The 13,421-nt window shown below is 55.1% G+C and overlaps 1 protein-coding gene across 11 annotated transcripts in view; it reads right to left on the bottom strand.

Annotated features, from left to right (window-relative positions):
- POU2F2 (POU class 2 homeobox 2) overlaps positions 1-13,421 on the bottom strand; it is a 38,023-nt gene that overhangs the window by 17,646 nt on the left and 6,956 nt on the right. For 4 of the 11 annotated variants that reach the window (XM_053915822.2, XM_045185562.3, XM_053915823.2 and 1 more), the window contains exons 2-5: positions 12,746-12,811; positions 12,612-12,646; positions 12,419-12,475; positions 9,307-9,489 (exon numbers count right to left, since the gene is read on the bottom strand). In XM_053915822.2, the coding sequence (XP_053771797.1) occupies positions 9,307-9,489; positions 12,419-12,475; positions 12,612-12,646; positions 12,746-12,811 (341 nt within the window). Of the gene's footprint in view, positions 1-8,797; positions 9,074-9,306; positions 9,490-12,418; positions 12,476-12,611; positions 12,647-12,745; positions 12,812-13,421 lie in introns of all 11 variants that reach the window. The other 7 variants (XM_024577503.4, XM_053915826.2, XM_024577505.4 and 4 more) reach the window with 3 other exon arrangements.

Genomic DNA, 13,421 nt, shown 5'->3' with positions numbered 1-13,421 from the left:
ACCGCACATTGATGTTTCTCTCCCTCTCTCTCTCCTTTCCCCTCTGTCTAAAAATAAATAAATAAATAATCGTTAAAAAAATGTTTTGTGCTCTAAATTCTTTGGTGTCTCACAAAACTTACTGCCCCTTCTCAAAATTAAAGAAAAAAAATGCATAGCCCTGACTGGTGTGGCTCAGTGGGATGATTGTACAGCAACCAAAGGGTTGCCAGTTCAGTTCCCAGTCGGGGCGCAGGCCTGGGTTGCAGCCCAGGTCTCCAGTTGGGGGCGTGCAAGAGGCAACCATACATTGATGTTTCTCTCGCACATCAATATTTCCCTCCCTCTTCCTCCCTTTCCCTCTCTAAATATAAATAAATAAAATCTTTTTAGAAAGTGCATAAAATATAATATACAGTCATCAAAAGTATTTTGAACCGTGATGATCGTAATCTATGGGTTTCTTTAATCAGCACATTACTTAAGATCAAGCAACGGGGTAATGACTGCAATCTCAAAGCAGTAATGAGTGAAAACAGTATTTTAAGAGACTTGCAACAACTGTACAGAATGTGGAAATAGCTGAACGTCCTATTGGTGACAAAGCCCACGTACAGCTGTGTCACTGCAGGCAACTGCCCACATTCATAATAGAAGGAAATACTGTTTTTGGTTAGAGGATAGTAAAAATCGAGACGTCATTGTTTTCCCATCCGAGTTCATGGACCCCCCTGAATTCTATCCACAGACCCCTGGGGGGAGTTCTGTGGAACCCTACTTCCTGCTCTAAAATATTAATCAAACCAGAAAACCTCCTTTGGGTTTCATCACATTTGTAATATAATCTGACTCCTTGCCCTGGCCCTGCCTGCGCCAGCCGCTGCTTGCCTCTCCTCCCTCACCGCCTGGGACTTTGTCACTCCCTAACTAATCCAGCCACACTGCATTCCTTCCCGTTCCTGAGGCCTAGAAAGAAGTCCCCGCCTCAGGGCCTTTGTACATGCTGTTGCTTTGTACCTTCCCCCTTTTAAATCCATATTTCACCTGAAGACATACTTATTCATTTTAGAGAGGAAGGGAGGAGAGAGAGACAGAGACAGAGAGAGAGAAACATTGATGTTAGAGAGAAACATTGATTGGTTCCCTCGGGTATGCACCCTGACCAGGGATTGACCCTGCAACCCAGGTATATGCCCTGACCAGGAATCGACCTGCAACCATTTGATGTACAGGATGATGTTCCAGCCGACTGAGCCATCAGGCCAGAGCCTTCCTCGCCTTTTTGATTTGCCCATCACTCCAGTCTCCTCATCACTCAAGTCTCTATAAAATGCCCCCTCCTCAGAGAGGCCTTCCTTGGCTGCTCACTTGCATAAGGAGTCTCCCTTTCCCTCAGTGAGTCTCTAGCCCTCTTCATTCCTTCCTTTCCTTCACAGCAGTTGTCAGCTTCCTGTCTCCCCATCGAGCGTGGGTGCCGGCCCCACAAGGGCAGAGACTTGGCTGCCTTATTCCTCACTGTGCCCCCCATGCAGAAGGTACCTGGACATGGGGAATGTTCACTACATGTTTGTTGACTAAGGGAATTAAAGAACAAGAAAGAGAGGTTCTGGGTGAGCAGTGAGCTGGCTCAGGACTGGGGTTGGCCAGTAGGTGGCCCCATTTCTCCACAATCTAAAGACAGGGTGCACTCTGAAGCCACTTGGGGACATCAGAAGCAGCGAAGTTAGAGAAAGCGCAGAGGTGCTAGTGGGAAGGATATTCAGTGTGCCACCTGCTCAGTCTCTAACCCATGAGGAAGACCAGCCCAGAGGTCGGGCACACCCCATCAAAGCTGAGAAGCGAAGAGGCCCATTCTTGCGCATTGCTGTACTCTGATCACCCCCACCCCAGTGCAAGCACGGAACAGGCCATCGGTGAGTTCTCAGCGAATGAATGAGGTAAACCGAGGACTGCTGGTGTTCGGAGCAGGCTGTGCTTTACTGCAGCTGGGATCTTGGCCACAGATTGGGGGCAGAAAGACTGAGACACATGGTTTATAGGACACAGGAGTGACCTGGAGTGTACCTGTTCATTTTTCCACCTGGCTTGGTTCCACCTCGGGGGAGGAACCAGAGGAGGCCTGGGCCCAGGTGCAGTGCCTCACCCTTGTGCGCCCGAAAGACTCCCCTGGCTCCCGTCGTGGGCCCCCAAAACTGGAATGGTGCCCACGCATGAGCCGACACCCACTGGCCATCCCTGATTGGACGAATTATGACCAGTGCTGAGGCATGGACAGCCTAGAGTTAAGTCCAGAGTGGTGAGGACAGGAACGGATGGGGTCTGGAGACCACGTGAATTGTGTTGTGACTGGCTGTGTTCAAAATGGGGGCACGACTGTGTCCGCTCGTCCAGGGGAGGAATGGGCCACCTGGGAAGGCAGTGAGCAATTTGTCCCGGGGGCAATCTGGGCAAAACTGCACCCCCACCTGCCCAGAACAGTGCGGAGGTTGGGCTAGACGGGGGCAAAGGGCCCCTTTGGGCTGAGAACCTTGGGGGCTTGGCCTTGGCCCTCTTGCCTGCTTCTTGCTGTGTGACTTGGGGGAAAGCCACTCCCTGTGGCCTCGGCCTCCTTCACTGTAGAAGGTGACAATGCACGGTGTCCTGGAAAGACCCGGGCCCTGGAGACAGCCAGAACCTGACTCTGTTCCTCATACACCGTGGGGCCACGGGCACCTCGCCCTCCTTGAGTCTCAGCTTCCTCAGGTGACATCTCAATAATTCTGATCTCAAGGGGCCATGAAAGGAATTAAATGAGACAACATGTGTAGAAAGTTTAGGCTGACCTGTGTTCACTCACAAGGTCCTCCCTAAATGGCAGTCATTACTACGAAGTCGTCTCTCTCCCAGGACCTCGGTTTTCTCATCTACAGAATGGGGGTAATGATATCAAATTCTCCACTGGGTGTTTCTGAGGCCTGAGGAATATTACAATCCACAGCACACGTTGGAAATCTCCACATACTCCTCCAACACGACCCTTTGCTACCCCAGCACCCTCAAGTCCCGCCGCTCGACCGTGAGCTCCCCCGGTGGAAGCCCCATCTGGCCATTAACTCCATCTTCTTCCTGACGACTCACAACCCCCAGTCCCTGCCCAGGCCCTTTGCAGAGCCCCAGCCTCCCACATCTGTCTGCCTATTTGATGCCCCACTTGGATGATTAATACTCTTCACATCACACTGTCCAAAGCGAAACTCTTGGTTCCCTACCCCAGCCTTCCTGTTCCTCCCCACCTCGCCACCCATCTCAGAAAACCACCTGACCACCGCACAGATGCTGATGCCAAAGTCCTAGGAGTCACCCTTGACCTATCCGACCACACCAAATAGCATCCCAGGGCCCCACCATCACCCCCTCGCCCACCTGGACAACCGCAAGAACCGGGCTCCTTGATTCTATTCCTATCCCCCATAATCCATTCTCCCCGCAGCATCTGGAGGGAGCTTTGTCAGGGTCAATCAGGGTGTCAAGGGCCACTCACCTATCTAAAAAAACCCAAGTTTCCTATCACACTTGTCATACATTCCAAATTCCTTGATCAGGCCCCACAAGGCCCCATAAAAGCTGGTCCTGCCTGCCGCCTGCTCACCTCTTACTTGTCTCCCACTCACTAGCTTTGCTCCAGCCACGCCCCCTTCCTCTGGGCCCTGATCTAGTCAAGCTGCTTTCCGCCTCAGGGCCTTTGCACTGGCTGTTGCCTTTCCCCAAGCTCTCCCCGGGCTTCTTCATCACTGACTCATTCAGGCCTCGGCTCTCGAAGGCCACCTTCACAGTGAAACTTTTCCTGACCACCCTATTAAGAGTGGCTTCCTTCCTCTACAGCACCACCCAGTTTCGTTTTCCTCATTACACTTACTCTAAACCAGTCTGGTTTTGCCGGCTCGTTTACTTGTTTGCTGTCCATCTCCCTACTAGAACAGAAGGTCCTCTCCCTTGTTCACAGCCGTCCTCTCTGGGCCATGAGTGGGCACCTGGCATACACATGGTGCTCAATAAGCGTTAGTTGAATGAATAAGTGACTATGATTTTTCCAGTCACTCCACTAGAAGCTTTAAAAGTGTGTGTGTGGGCAGGGAGCCCTGGCTGGTGCAGCTCAGTGGATTGAGCACAGGCCTCTGAACCAAAGGGTTGCCGGTTCGATGCCCGGTCAGGGCACATGCCTGGGTTGCTGGCCAGGTCCCCAGTTGGGGGCACGTGAGAGGCAACCACACATTGATGTTACTCTCCCTCTCTTTCTCCTTGCCTTTCCCTCTCTCTAAAAACAAATAAATAAAATCTCTAAAGGAAAAGTGTGGTGGGGAGAGGGCATGAACAGAGATGGTCTGATTCTAGCGTGGGCTATTCTATGAACTAGTGCCCCCCAGAGGCTGGCCCTGCCACATGGAGCCCAGGAAGTCCCAGTGACTGCGACAGAACACCACCGAGAACCATTCAACAGGGAGGAAAACCGCCTGCACGTGGAATACGGGCTACAGTCATGCTACCTCATGCTACAATTCCAGGATAGATGAGCCATAGCAAACCCCAACCCAGGAACCATGGGGACCAGCATGCCTCGGCCAGGCTCCTGGGACACGGCCCACACCCTCCAGTGGGTACTTCAGCTGGCCTGGCACCCACTGCCTGTTCTGCAAGCAATAGGACCCATCTCTGCCTTTTGGGGACTTGCTCTCCCCCACTCTCAGACAGTCCAGGTGAGACTAACCCCACCTTCTCTGGGGTTGGGGGAACAGACTCAAACCTGGCCAAACCTGGCTACAGGGTGTGTTTTATCTCCCTGGGCAGGGTGGCTGCAAGTTTACAAGTTCTGGCACCCATCTTGCCTTTCCCAGGATGAAAAGGGAGACAGGTCCCTGACATCCCAGCCTGGGCCTTTTCAGTGACATGAGCCAAATAGTCCCTTTTCTTGTCAGCCGCCTGGAGTGGCCCAGCTGACACCCTCTCCCATCTCATCCTTCACCGTCTCCCAGCACAACTCCCACCTGCAACTCCCTGAGCCCACCCTTAGAATTCCCCGGTGCCACTGCCCTTTCTCCAGCTCGTCCACCTAGTAAACTCTTTTTTTTTAATGATTTTAAAGAAAGAGAGAGATGGAGAGAAGCATCAATGGCTGTTGTTCCACTTACTGATGCACTCATTGGTTGACTATTGTATGTGCCCCAACTGGGGATCAAACCCACAACCTTGGCATATCAGGACAATGCTCCAACCAACTGAGCTACCCGGCCAGGGCCCACCTGGTAAACTGTGATTTGTCCTACATTGGTTCAGATACTGCCTCTTCCCGGAAGCCTTCCTGACTCCCTTGGACATAGGTCACCTTTCGTTTCCCACCACATCCACTAGGTTTCTCTAGGAAACCTTTGTCCACTAGATCCTACCTGTCCAGCTCTATTTGCCATGGCCATATTACAAAAATAGGGATTTTTTTTTTCAGTCTCCAAATACCAAATGATGTTTTAACAGTTAATGTAAATTTTCAATCAATACCTACCCCTAGCCCAGACATTCTGAATGACTCCTCTGGAGAGACATCTCCCCTACTCTTGATTAAAAAGCTGCAGCAAAACATCTCTCATTGATTCAGTAAACACCCATGCAGCCCCCTCAGTGGAAAGCTTCGTGCCGAGGGCTGAACACACAAATCATACAACTGTATGCTAATCATCCCTTTATCTGGACAAGCTAGGAAAATGCAGGGAGGGTTCTTGCCAAACAGTTTAACCAGTATTACTTTGGAAACTGGCATTAGAGGGACAGAAGGGGGACTTTCCCTTTGCACTTTTTAAAATTTTAAAGTGGCAGGGTTAGTGGCCCTGGCCATGTTGCTCAGTTGGTTGGAGTGCCGCCCCAATACACCAAGGTCGCAGGTTCGGTCTCTGGTCAGGGCACATACAAGAAGCAACCAATGAATGCCCAACTAAGTGGAACACCAAATCAACTCTCTATACGCCCCTTCCTCTCTCCCTCTAATATCAATAGATAAAATTAAAAACAAACCGATAAGGTTAGGGGTGCTTTTGACTTTCTTGGTATTTTTCATCTGGAACATTCTTAGTGGTTCTTTGGTGTATTTGTTTCCCTGCAAGACTGGGAGCCCTCAGGGGCAAGGATGAGTCTGAGTCACTCCAGGGCCTGACGGGCAATGGCCGCAGGGCAGAGCTGAGCAGGCACAGACAGTGGAATCAGCAGGCACGAGACACAAGCTGGGGCCTGCCTTGCCTCAGTGGGCAGCCAGGGCAGGAGAAGCATGGTCCCCGTCACAGCCTGGGCCCAGCAGGGTGCCAGCGCACCAGCAGAACAGACTATTCATTTGTTGTGGAAAGAGGTCATGGGCGACAGAACTCCCAGAAAACAAACCTGACCCATCTCTGCACTTGCGGAGGACAGACAAGGAAGATGAGCTGAGGGAAGCTGGGACGGGAGGAGCGACAGGAGGGGGCTTGGCAGTGAGGGGCTCAGGAGACCTTGAGAATCAGGCCTGGTGGGATGGCAGGTGGCAGGGGTCAGCCTGCTGCTGCAGTCTGCAGGGAGCCTGGGGCACGTCGTTCTAGGGGTACATGAACACAAGGGTGTCCACTGCTCATGGCAGATGGGGGCCAGGCTGGGCCCGCACTAGGCTGCCTTGTCTCTCCTCCTCCCTGTCACCTGTGTTCTTTCAACAGACACTTCCTCAGGCAGAGTGGGACACGGCCCTGGGTGATCAGAAGGAGAGGCCTGGACTTCAGGCACCCAGAGGGGGCAGGAAAGCAAGCCAGCTGGAGGGAGGAACTTCATCAAGACATCCTGGAGGTGTCGACTCCTAAGCTGGGGCTTGAAGGATGAAGAGGAGCTGTTCAGGGTAAGGGAGGGAGCAGGCTTCCAGGTGGAACAAAGGACAAGAGCAGAGACACCAAGATTCAAGACCTAGCACGGAGCCTGGAGCCTCCATGTTGCTCTGTGAAGAGCCGTGTGTGGGGCGAGGCAAACGGAACACCTGCTGCTGGGATCTCTGGTGCTGGGGAGGGAGGGCAGGACACACATCCCTTGAGGGACCGCTAAATACAGCAGCCCCAGATTGTGTGACGAGAGCCCTTGACTCCCAGGCTGCTTGCTCTGCCACTTATGTTCACGGTGTGACCTGGGGCAGGCAAGTCACTTTGCCCCTCAGAGCCTTGGCCATGGTGAGTTGTGGATTCAACTTGAGCACAGTGCCAGGTATCAAGGCAGTACTGAACAAGCCCTCGTTATGGCTACCGTGGTAAGCCCGGCATTGGGAGGCTACGTCCGGAAGATACGTTACAGAGCCGTGGGCACGGATGGCCCTGTGAGTTCCTACAGAATCAAGCCCAGAGACAAGAAGCTCTCAAGAGGCAGATACCAGCTCAGTGTGAAGGACAGTCCCAAAGTTGGGCACTCGTCAGTAGTGAAAAGACCTGTGGGAGGCAGAACTCTGTCTGGGGGACAGCCTCATGGGCACTGGACAGCGCCCTGGAGTAGCAGCGTCTGCCCAGGAGTTCCACGGAAGGGGGTGGAGGGAGAGACAACGGCATCTGCCGAGCAGTCGTTATGGGAATCACAGGGCTAAGGGAGGTTAAACAGGATTCCTTGCTGTGGGACTTCTCCGGACCTTCACCGCCTTCGCACCCAGGCCACAGACTCAAATGCTTGTGGAAACCAGGGAGGTCTCACACTTGGGTGACAAGGACAGGTGTAGGCGAGTGGGCTGGCGAGGTCAGACCAAGTGGGAGGAGAAGCCTGCCCAGCTCCTCCTCTGCTCCCGTCTGTTATCCTTATGGGAAATCCACTGGCCACCGTCAAGGGCTGAATTGTGTCCCCAAAAGAGATATGTCGGAAGTTCTAGCCCCTGGTGTCTATAAATATGACCTTATTTGGAAATGGGATCTTGGCAGATATAATCAAGTTAAAATGAGGTCTTTGGGGTGGTCCCTCATCTAATGATTGGTGTCCCTATAAGAGGGGACATTTGGATACAGAGAGACACCCACAGAGGGAAGATGGCAGAGACAGAGGTTGGAGCAATCCATCTCAGAGACACCAAGGGCTTCTGCACCCTTAGGAGCTAACAGAAGCAAAGAGGGATTGTCCCCTAGAGCCTCCAGAGAGAGCACACCTTGGTGTCCCACGCTGGCCGGCAACAAGAAATGTCTGCTGTTTTAAGCTGCCCGGTTTGTAGGACTTTGTTATGGCAGCCCCAGGACACTAAGATGGCCCCTAACTTTTTGATGTGCAGACAGCCCCCAAGTATTTGATGTGCAGAAGTTGCCAGAATGCAGAGAAAAGATGCAGGATTCCTTAACTCAGAGATCACAGCCCCCTTTTCTGAAAGAGCGATTTACTGGCTGAGCCGGGGACACAGTGTGAGGCCCTAATTCTGACTCTCAGCCTTTCGAGTTGCACTCACACAGGTGCCATTCGTGCAGTGGCCCCTGGCCTCCTCAGCAGTAAATCGAGGATAATGCGACAACTTCCCAGATGGCTGTGATCCCTCAGCCAGGGGCACAGAAAGCACTTAGCCCAGGGGTTCCGCGGAGAGAGAGAGAAAGCCACCCGCAGAGCGGTCACTGTGGGAAACGCTCCATCCTGTGGAGGATGTCCCCTCTCTGAGCCTTGCTCTGCCCCTCTGAGGGATGGGGGCAGCACCTCCCAAGGCGTCCCAGGGTTTCTGGGAACTGCCTGGCATGTGGCTGGTGGTGGGAACAGTCCACAAGGACCAGCCAGCCCTGCATGCCCCTGCGGGTCCTCCACTGGGGGGACTGTGCTCCCGGGCCACCCTTACCTGTGCTGTGAGCTGGATGGGCTGGGACAGGGTGAGCTGTGGGGTCCCGGGGGACTGGCTGGCAGGCTGTGGTTGTGGCAGGTCGCATCCCCCAGAGGAGGCTGGGGGTTGCGAGGCTGAGGAGGAGGCAGAGGAGGAGGAGGAGGAGGAGGAGGAGGAGGTGGAGGAAGCGGCAGCAGCGGCGGCGGCATTGGACTGTTGCACAGCGGCGGCCAGGAGCTGGGCCTGTGCTTGTTGCAGGAGGAGCTGCTGCTGGGCTGGCATCAGCGCCGTGAGCTGTGGGGTGGGCGTGGTGGCGGGCACGGGGGGCATGGGGAGCAGAGAAAGCAGAGAGGGGTTAGTGCCTGAGCCAAACTGGTAAGGAAGCAAGTCTTCCAGGAGGCAGAAGAGGGCACATGGCAGGTGGCGGAGAGTAGCTGTGGCCCTGGAACGTCACCCAGGCCACTGGTCCTGTAACAGATGGCATTGGGCGGCCTGTGCCCCTGTCCCTGACCTTCCCGAGTACTTACCCCGGCAAGCTGGCTGCCCGTCAGCATGAGCTGGGCCTGGGGCAGATGTGGTTGAGCCGGCTGAGGGGGCGGGGGTGCTGCTGGGGCTGAGTCACCACTGGGGTCTTCAGCCTTGATCTGGGGAGGAGAGAGGCAGGGTCCGGGACCCCAGAATGTTAAGTGGAGGCCAGAGAGAATGCCCACCTGTGAACCAAAGAGAGGGCACTTGTGTGGCAACAGCAGCCTCCAGCCGGCACAGGAGAAGTGGACAGGGGTGTGGAGACCAAACCCTGCCCTGGTCAGCTGGGGCCTCGGGCCACCCCCTCACCTGTTTCCTCATCAGGTAGGTGGTCTACCTTACCCCCTGCACTGGAACTCCCTACAGGACAGGGACACCTTTGGAGGGCACTTTTCCCCTCTCGGGAGTCAGGTTCCCTGTGTGTAAAATGGGAAGTGATGCCACGGGGCCCTGGGACCTCAAATAAGGAGGTCTGGGTCCCAGAGCCCTCATCTGCTTCAGCCAGAGGCACACCTCTTATTTGTCCAATGCAGTAATATTTCATTGGAAGAAAGGGTCTTAGGGTATTAAGCACATACACAGACACATGCTGCTTCAGAGCATAGGCCACAGGTTCAAATGCAGGCAGCAACAGGCAGACTGCAGGAATGGGTGACCTGGACAGAGGGCAATGGGCAGGCTGAAGCGGCTGCCCACCTGCCCGCCCGCAGGATAGGCCTGCCCAGCTCCTACTGCTCCCACCAGCCACAGAGTTTAAAATCTAAAGGAAAACTGCTGCAGAACAAGGAAAGCACATCTGAAGGCCCAATGTGGCCCAAGTGCTGCCAGCTGTCAGCCTGCACCCCCACGGTCCCCTGAGCTCCTCCTTGTCTCCGTAGGATGCAAAGGCATCTTCCATCAAAAACGGAGGACAGACCAGCATACAGCGGCCCCAGCCTCCTTCCTCTCCTACATAAAAGCCTGACAATGGTGGGCTCCCCTGGGGGCATCTGTTGGTAAAGGACACACGGGAATGGGAGGAGGCCCAGAGGGGACATCTGGGATCATCCTGCAGCCCAATGACCCAGCATCATTTTTCTATTAAAAAAAAGGTTCGTAGAAAAAGCAGTTGAGCAAGGTGACACAGCAGCTTGGCAAGGGCGGGGCCTCTGGAACGCAGACTGAAAAGGACACAGAGGCCTGGAAAAGGTCAGATAACAGAGGGTGAGTGGCGTGCCCCTAAGTGTGGGATACAAATGTCAGAAAGTTTTAGGGGTACAGGCTGCAGCACGAAGCAACACCGAGTATTAGAAGCCAGGGGCAGTGGCTTCACTCCTGGCAGGGAATTAAGACCTCTGGAAAACTGGTCGTATTCTGCTTCTCGATGTGGTGCTACAGACACGGCTGCTCAGACTGTGAAAACCCACAGAACCGTACGCTGAGGATCTGTTTGTGTCATATTTTAATTAAAAGTTTGTTTTTTTAATTAAACAAACAACATTGGCAGCTATGGTGAGGACCTTCGGAGTACCTTCATTCTTACTGGCTCTCTTCAGAAAGTCTCTGTCAGGGGCTAGGATATCTCTTTGCCTCCCTACAGGCCGATTCCCCTGCTAACAGAGAGCGGGCCTCAGGCGAAACCTGATGGCAGGCAAGCGTCTCTAGGTACATTTTAATAATCGTTGTATTTATTTCCATAGCAAGTGATTTTGGTTTTCCATTCATGAAATTTCCATTAAAAAAAATTTTTATTTCAGCTGTTGAAAGAGCAAGCCGGCTCATGAGTCGGTAATTGTTGAAGCTGACTGACGGGTACCTGGGGGTTATTTTCATTACGCTTTTCTTTCTATTTTAGTATCTTCTCCAAAATAAAATGCTTGTTAAAAAATTGGGGCAATTAACAAAGTTATTACGCACATAATTGTGTGCAGTGGTGTGTGGATTTGTGTGAAATTGTTCTGGGGGCATGAAAAGCCCGCAGTAAGGGAAAGACTGACTGGGAGAGATGGAGGGGTGGAGAGGCTGAGGCTGACAATGGCCTTCACCTTTCTCTGGGAACCAGGTACCAGCCCAGGAAGGGAAATGAGGACCCTCCCATCCCTGGACCCCCCTGGTTTCCCCATGGAGAAATTGGGCTGCTGTGAGGCCAGGAAAGGCTGCGAAGGTTCAGCTGTGGAGGGTGGTGTGGAGGAGGTAGTCAGACGCTCTGAGGGCTAAGGTCCAGGCCAGAGCTGAGGTCAGAGGGAGGGAGGTCCAAGCTAGGGACCCTCTCCCCTGGGACCTGGCCAACTCGCTCAAGACAAGACAGCTGCCCACCAAGAGGCATCAGGGTGCACTAGCTGTGGAGGGGTCCTCAGAGGCCATCTAATGTGACTGTGCCCCCCCCCCCCCCCCCCGTTAGTGAAGAGGAAACTAAGAAGCACAGAGCGGGGAAGTGATTTTCCCATGGCCACAGAGCCGTTCCCAGCCCCCTCACCTCATCCCTCTGCCACCTCTGGTGGGGATCAGGAGTCCTGCCCATGCCCCATCTGCCCTGCCCCAGGGCTGCCTGCAGGCCTCTCCCCTGCCGGCTGCCCACCAGGCTGGGGGATGCAGACCTGGGCCCCAGGCAGCCCGGGAAGCCCATCGCTGCCCAGCAGTGGGGCCTCACCTGGATTTGGGATTTGCTCTGTTTGGCCACTTCCGGCCTCCCCATCGTCCTCTCCTACATATCCCCTCAGTCCCCCAGCCATCCTCACCGGGTCTGCCTCCCCCTGCCCCCCACACCCCCTTGTCCCTCCTAAGTGTGTGTTGGGGGGCAGAGGGTGGGGTGGGGCAGGCCCCTCTCAGGGAAGTTGGGATGGGGGCGGGCCCTCAGCTTCCTGTTGTTCATCGCCCTGGGGCTCTGGGGGGGATTTCCCTGGCCACCCCCACCCCCCAGGGAAGGGGAAGGAGCCTGGGTGAGTCACAGGCCTGGGGCGGGAGCCCGAGGGTGAGAAGGGGTGGGAGGAGACTTGTCACTAAGGTGCCAGGGCTAGGTGCCCCTCAGGCTCTGGGTCAGTGGCAAGCCTGTGGGACCCTCTCCCAAAAGCAACTGCCACCCATCACAGGACACCCCACCCCTCCCCTGCCCTGGCTGATCTGATGGGTGCTTACCTTGGTGCTGGGGCCAGTTGGGGACACGGAGAATGGGGAGGTCTTACTCTGGGGGTTCTGCGAAGAGAAGTTGGGGTAAGGATGGGACTAGTGAGACGAAGCAGCTGCTGACACCTCACAGCTGCCCCCACAGAGCCCGCTCTGCTCCCTTCTCTCCTCCCCCACCCCTCCTGTGCATCCACTCCCTCCTGACCTGGTGGTTAGTGTCTGGTCCATTTCTTTCCGTGTCTGCAATGGGAGGGAAAAGGCGAGTTGTCACCAGCTGCCCCCCCAGCTCACCCCCCCACCCCTGCACCGGCCCCCTGCCATCCCTGCCTTCCCACACACCTGTGCGCTCTGATGGGGAGTCCAGACCTTGCTTCTCGGCCTCCAAGGGCTTAGACATTCTTATTTCTGCGGACACAGGAGGGATGGAAGTACAGTGAGGGGAAGCCAGGAGGGCTCTCCACCCTTACTCCAGCAGCACCCCAGCTCCCCCTCACCCCCTGCCTCCTTATAAGCGTCTCTTTCTAGCAGACATGCCCTTGGTTCTGGGCCTCTGCCCTTCTCTGGGAAGACAAGAGAGGGGCTTTCGGGCCTTGGGGCCCTGCCTGATCGTTTTCACCCTCCAGAAGGTGCCCAGGGAGTCTTGGCCCCGGGAGGCCCTGGGGCAGGGCAGGAGGCAGACAGTGGGCGGTGGTCGTGAGAAGGCCTCGGCTGCCTGGGAGGAGGCTGGTGAAGTTCCAAAGGAGAGAGTCGGCCGTGGGCCTCCTGCTGAGGCGTGTCGCCCAGGCGCCCGTCCTGCCTCACCAGGTTTCAGCTGAGGCATGTTTTCCACTCTGAGCGGGCCGGGGCGGGGGGTGTGACAGGACTGCAGCATCCCCACAGGAGCAAGTCCTCAGATCTCGCGGAGTGATTCAGCCGCCCGCCGGTCCTCCTCCGGCCCACCGCTTTCCCGTCCACACCGCGCTCGCACCGGCCGCAGTTCTTGCTCTCGGTGCCTAGCAGCCGCAACCCTTTCCGG

This window comes from Desmodus rotundus, chromosome 12 (assembly GCF_022682495.2).
Source record: "Desmodus rotundus isolate HL8 chromosome 12, HLdesRot8A.1, whole genome shotgun sequence".
Classification (NCBI taxonomy): domain Eukaryota; kingdom Metazoa; phylum Chordata; class Mammalia; order Chiroptera; family Phyllostomidae; genus Desmodus; species Desmodus rotundus.
This window is presented reverse-complemented; position numbering and strand designations above follow the sequence as displayed.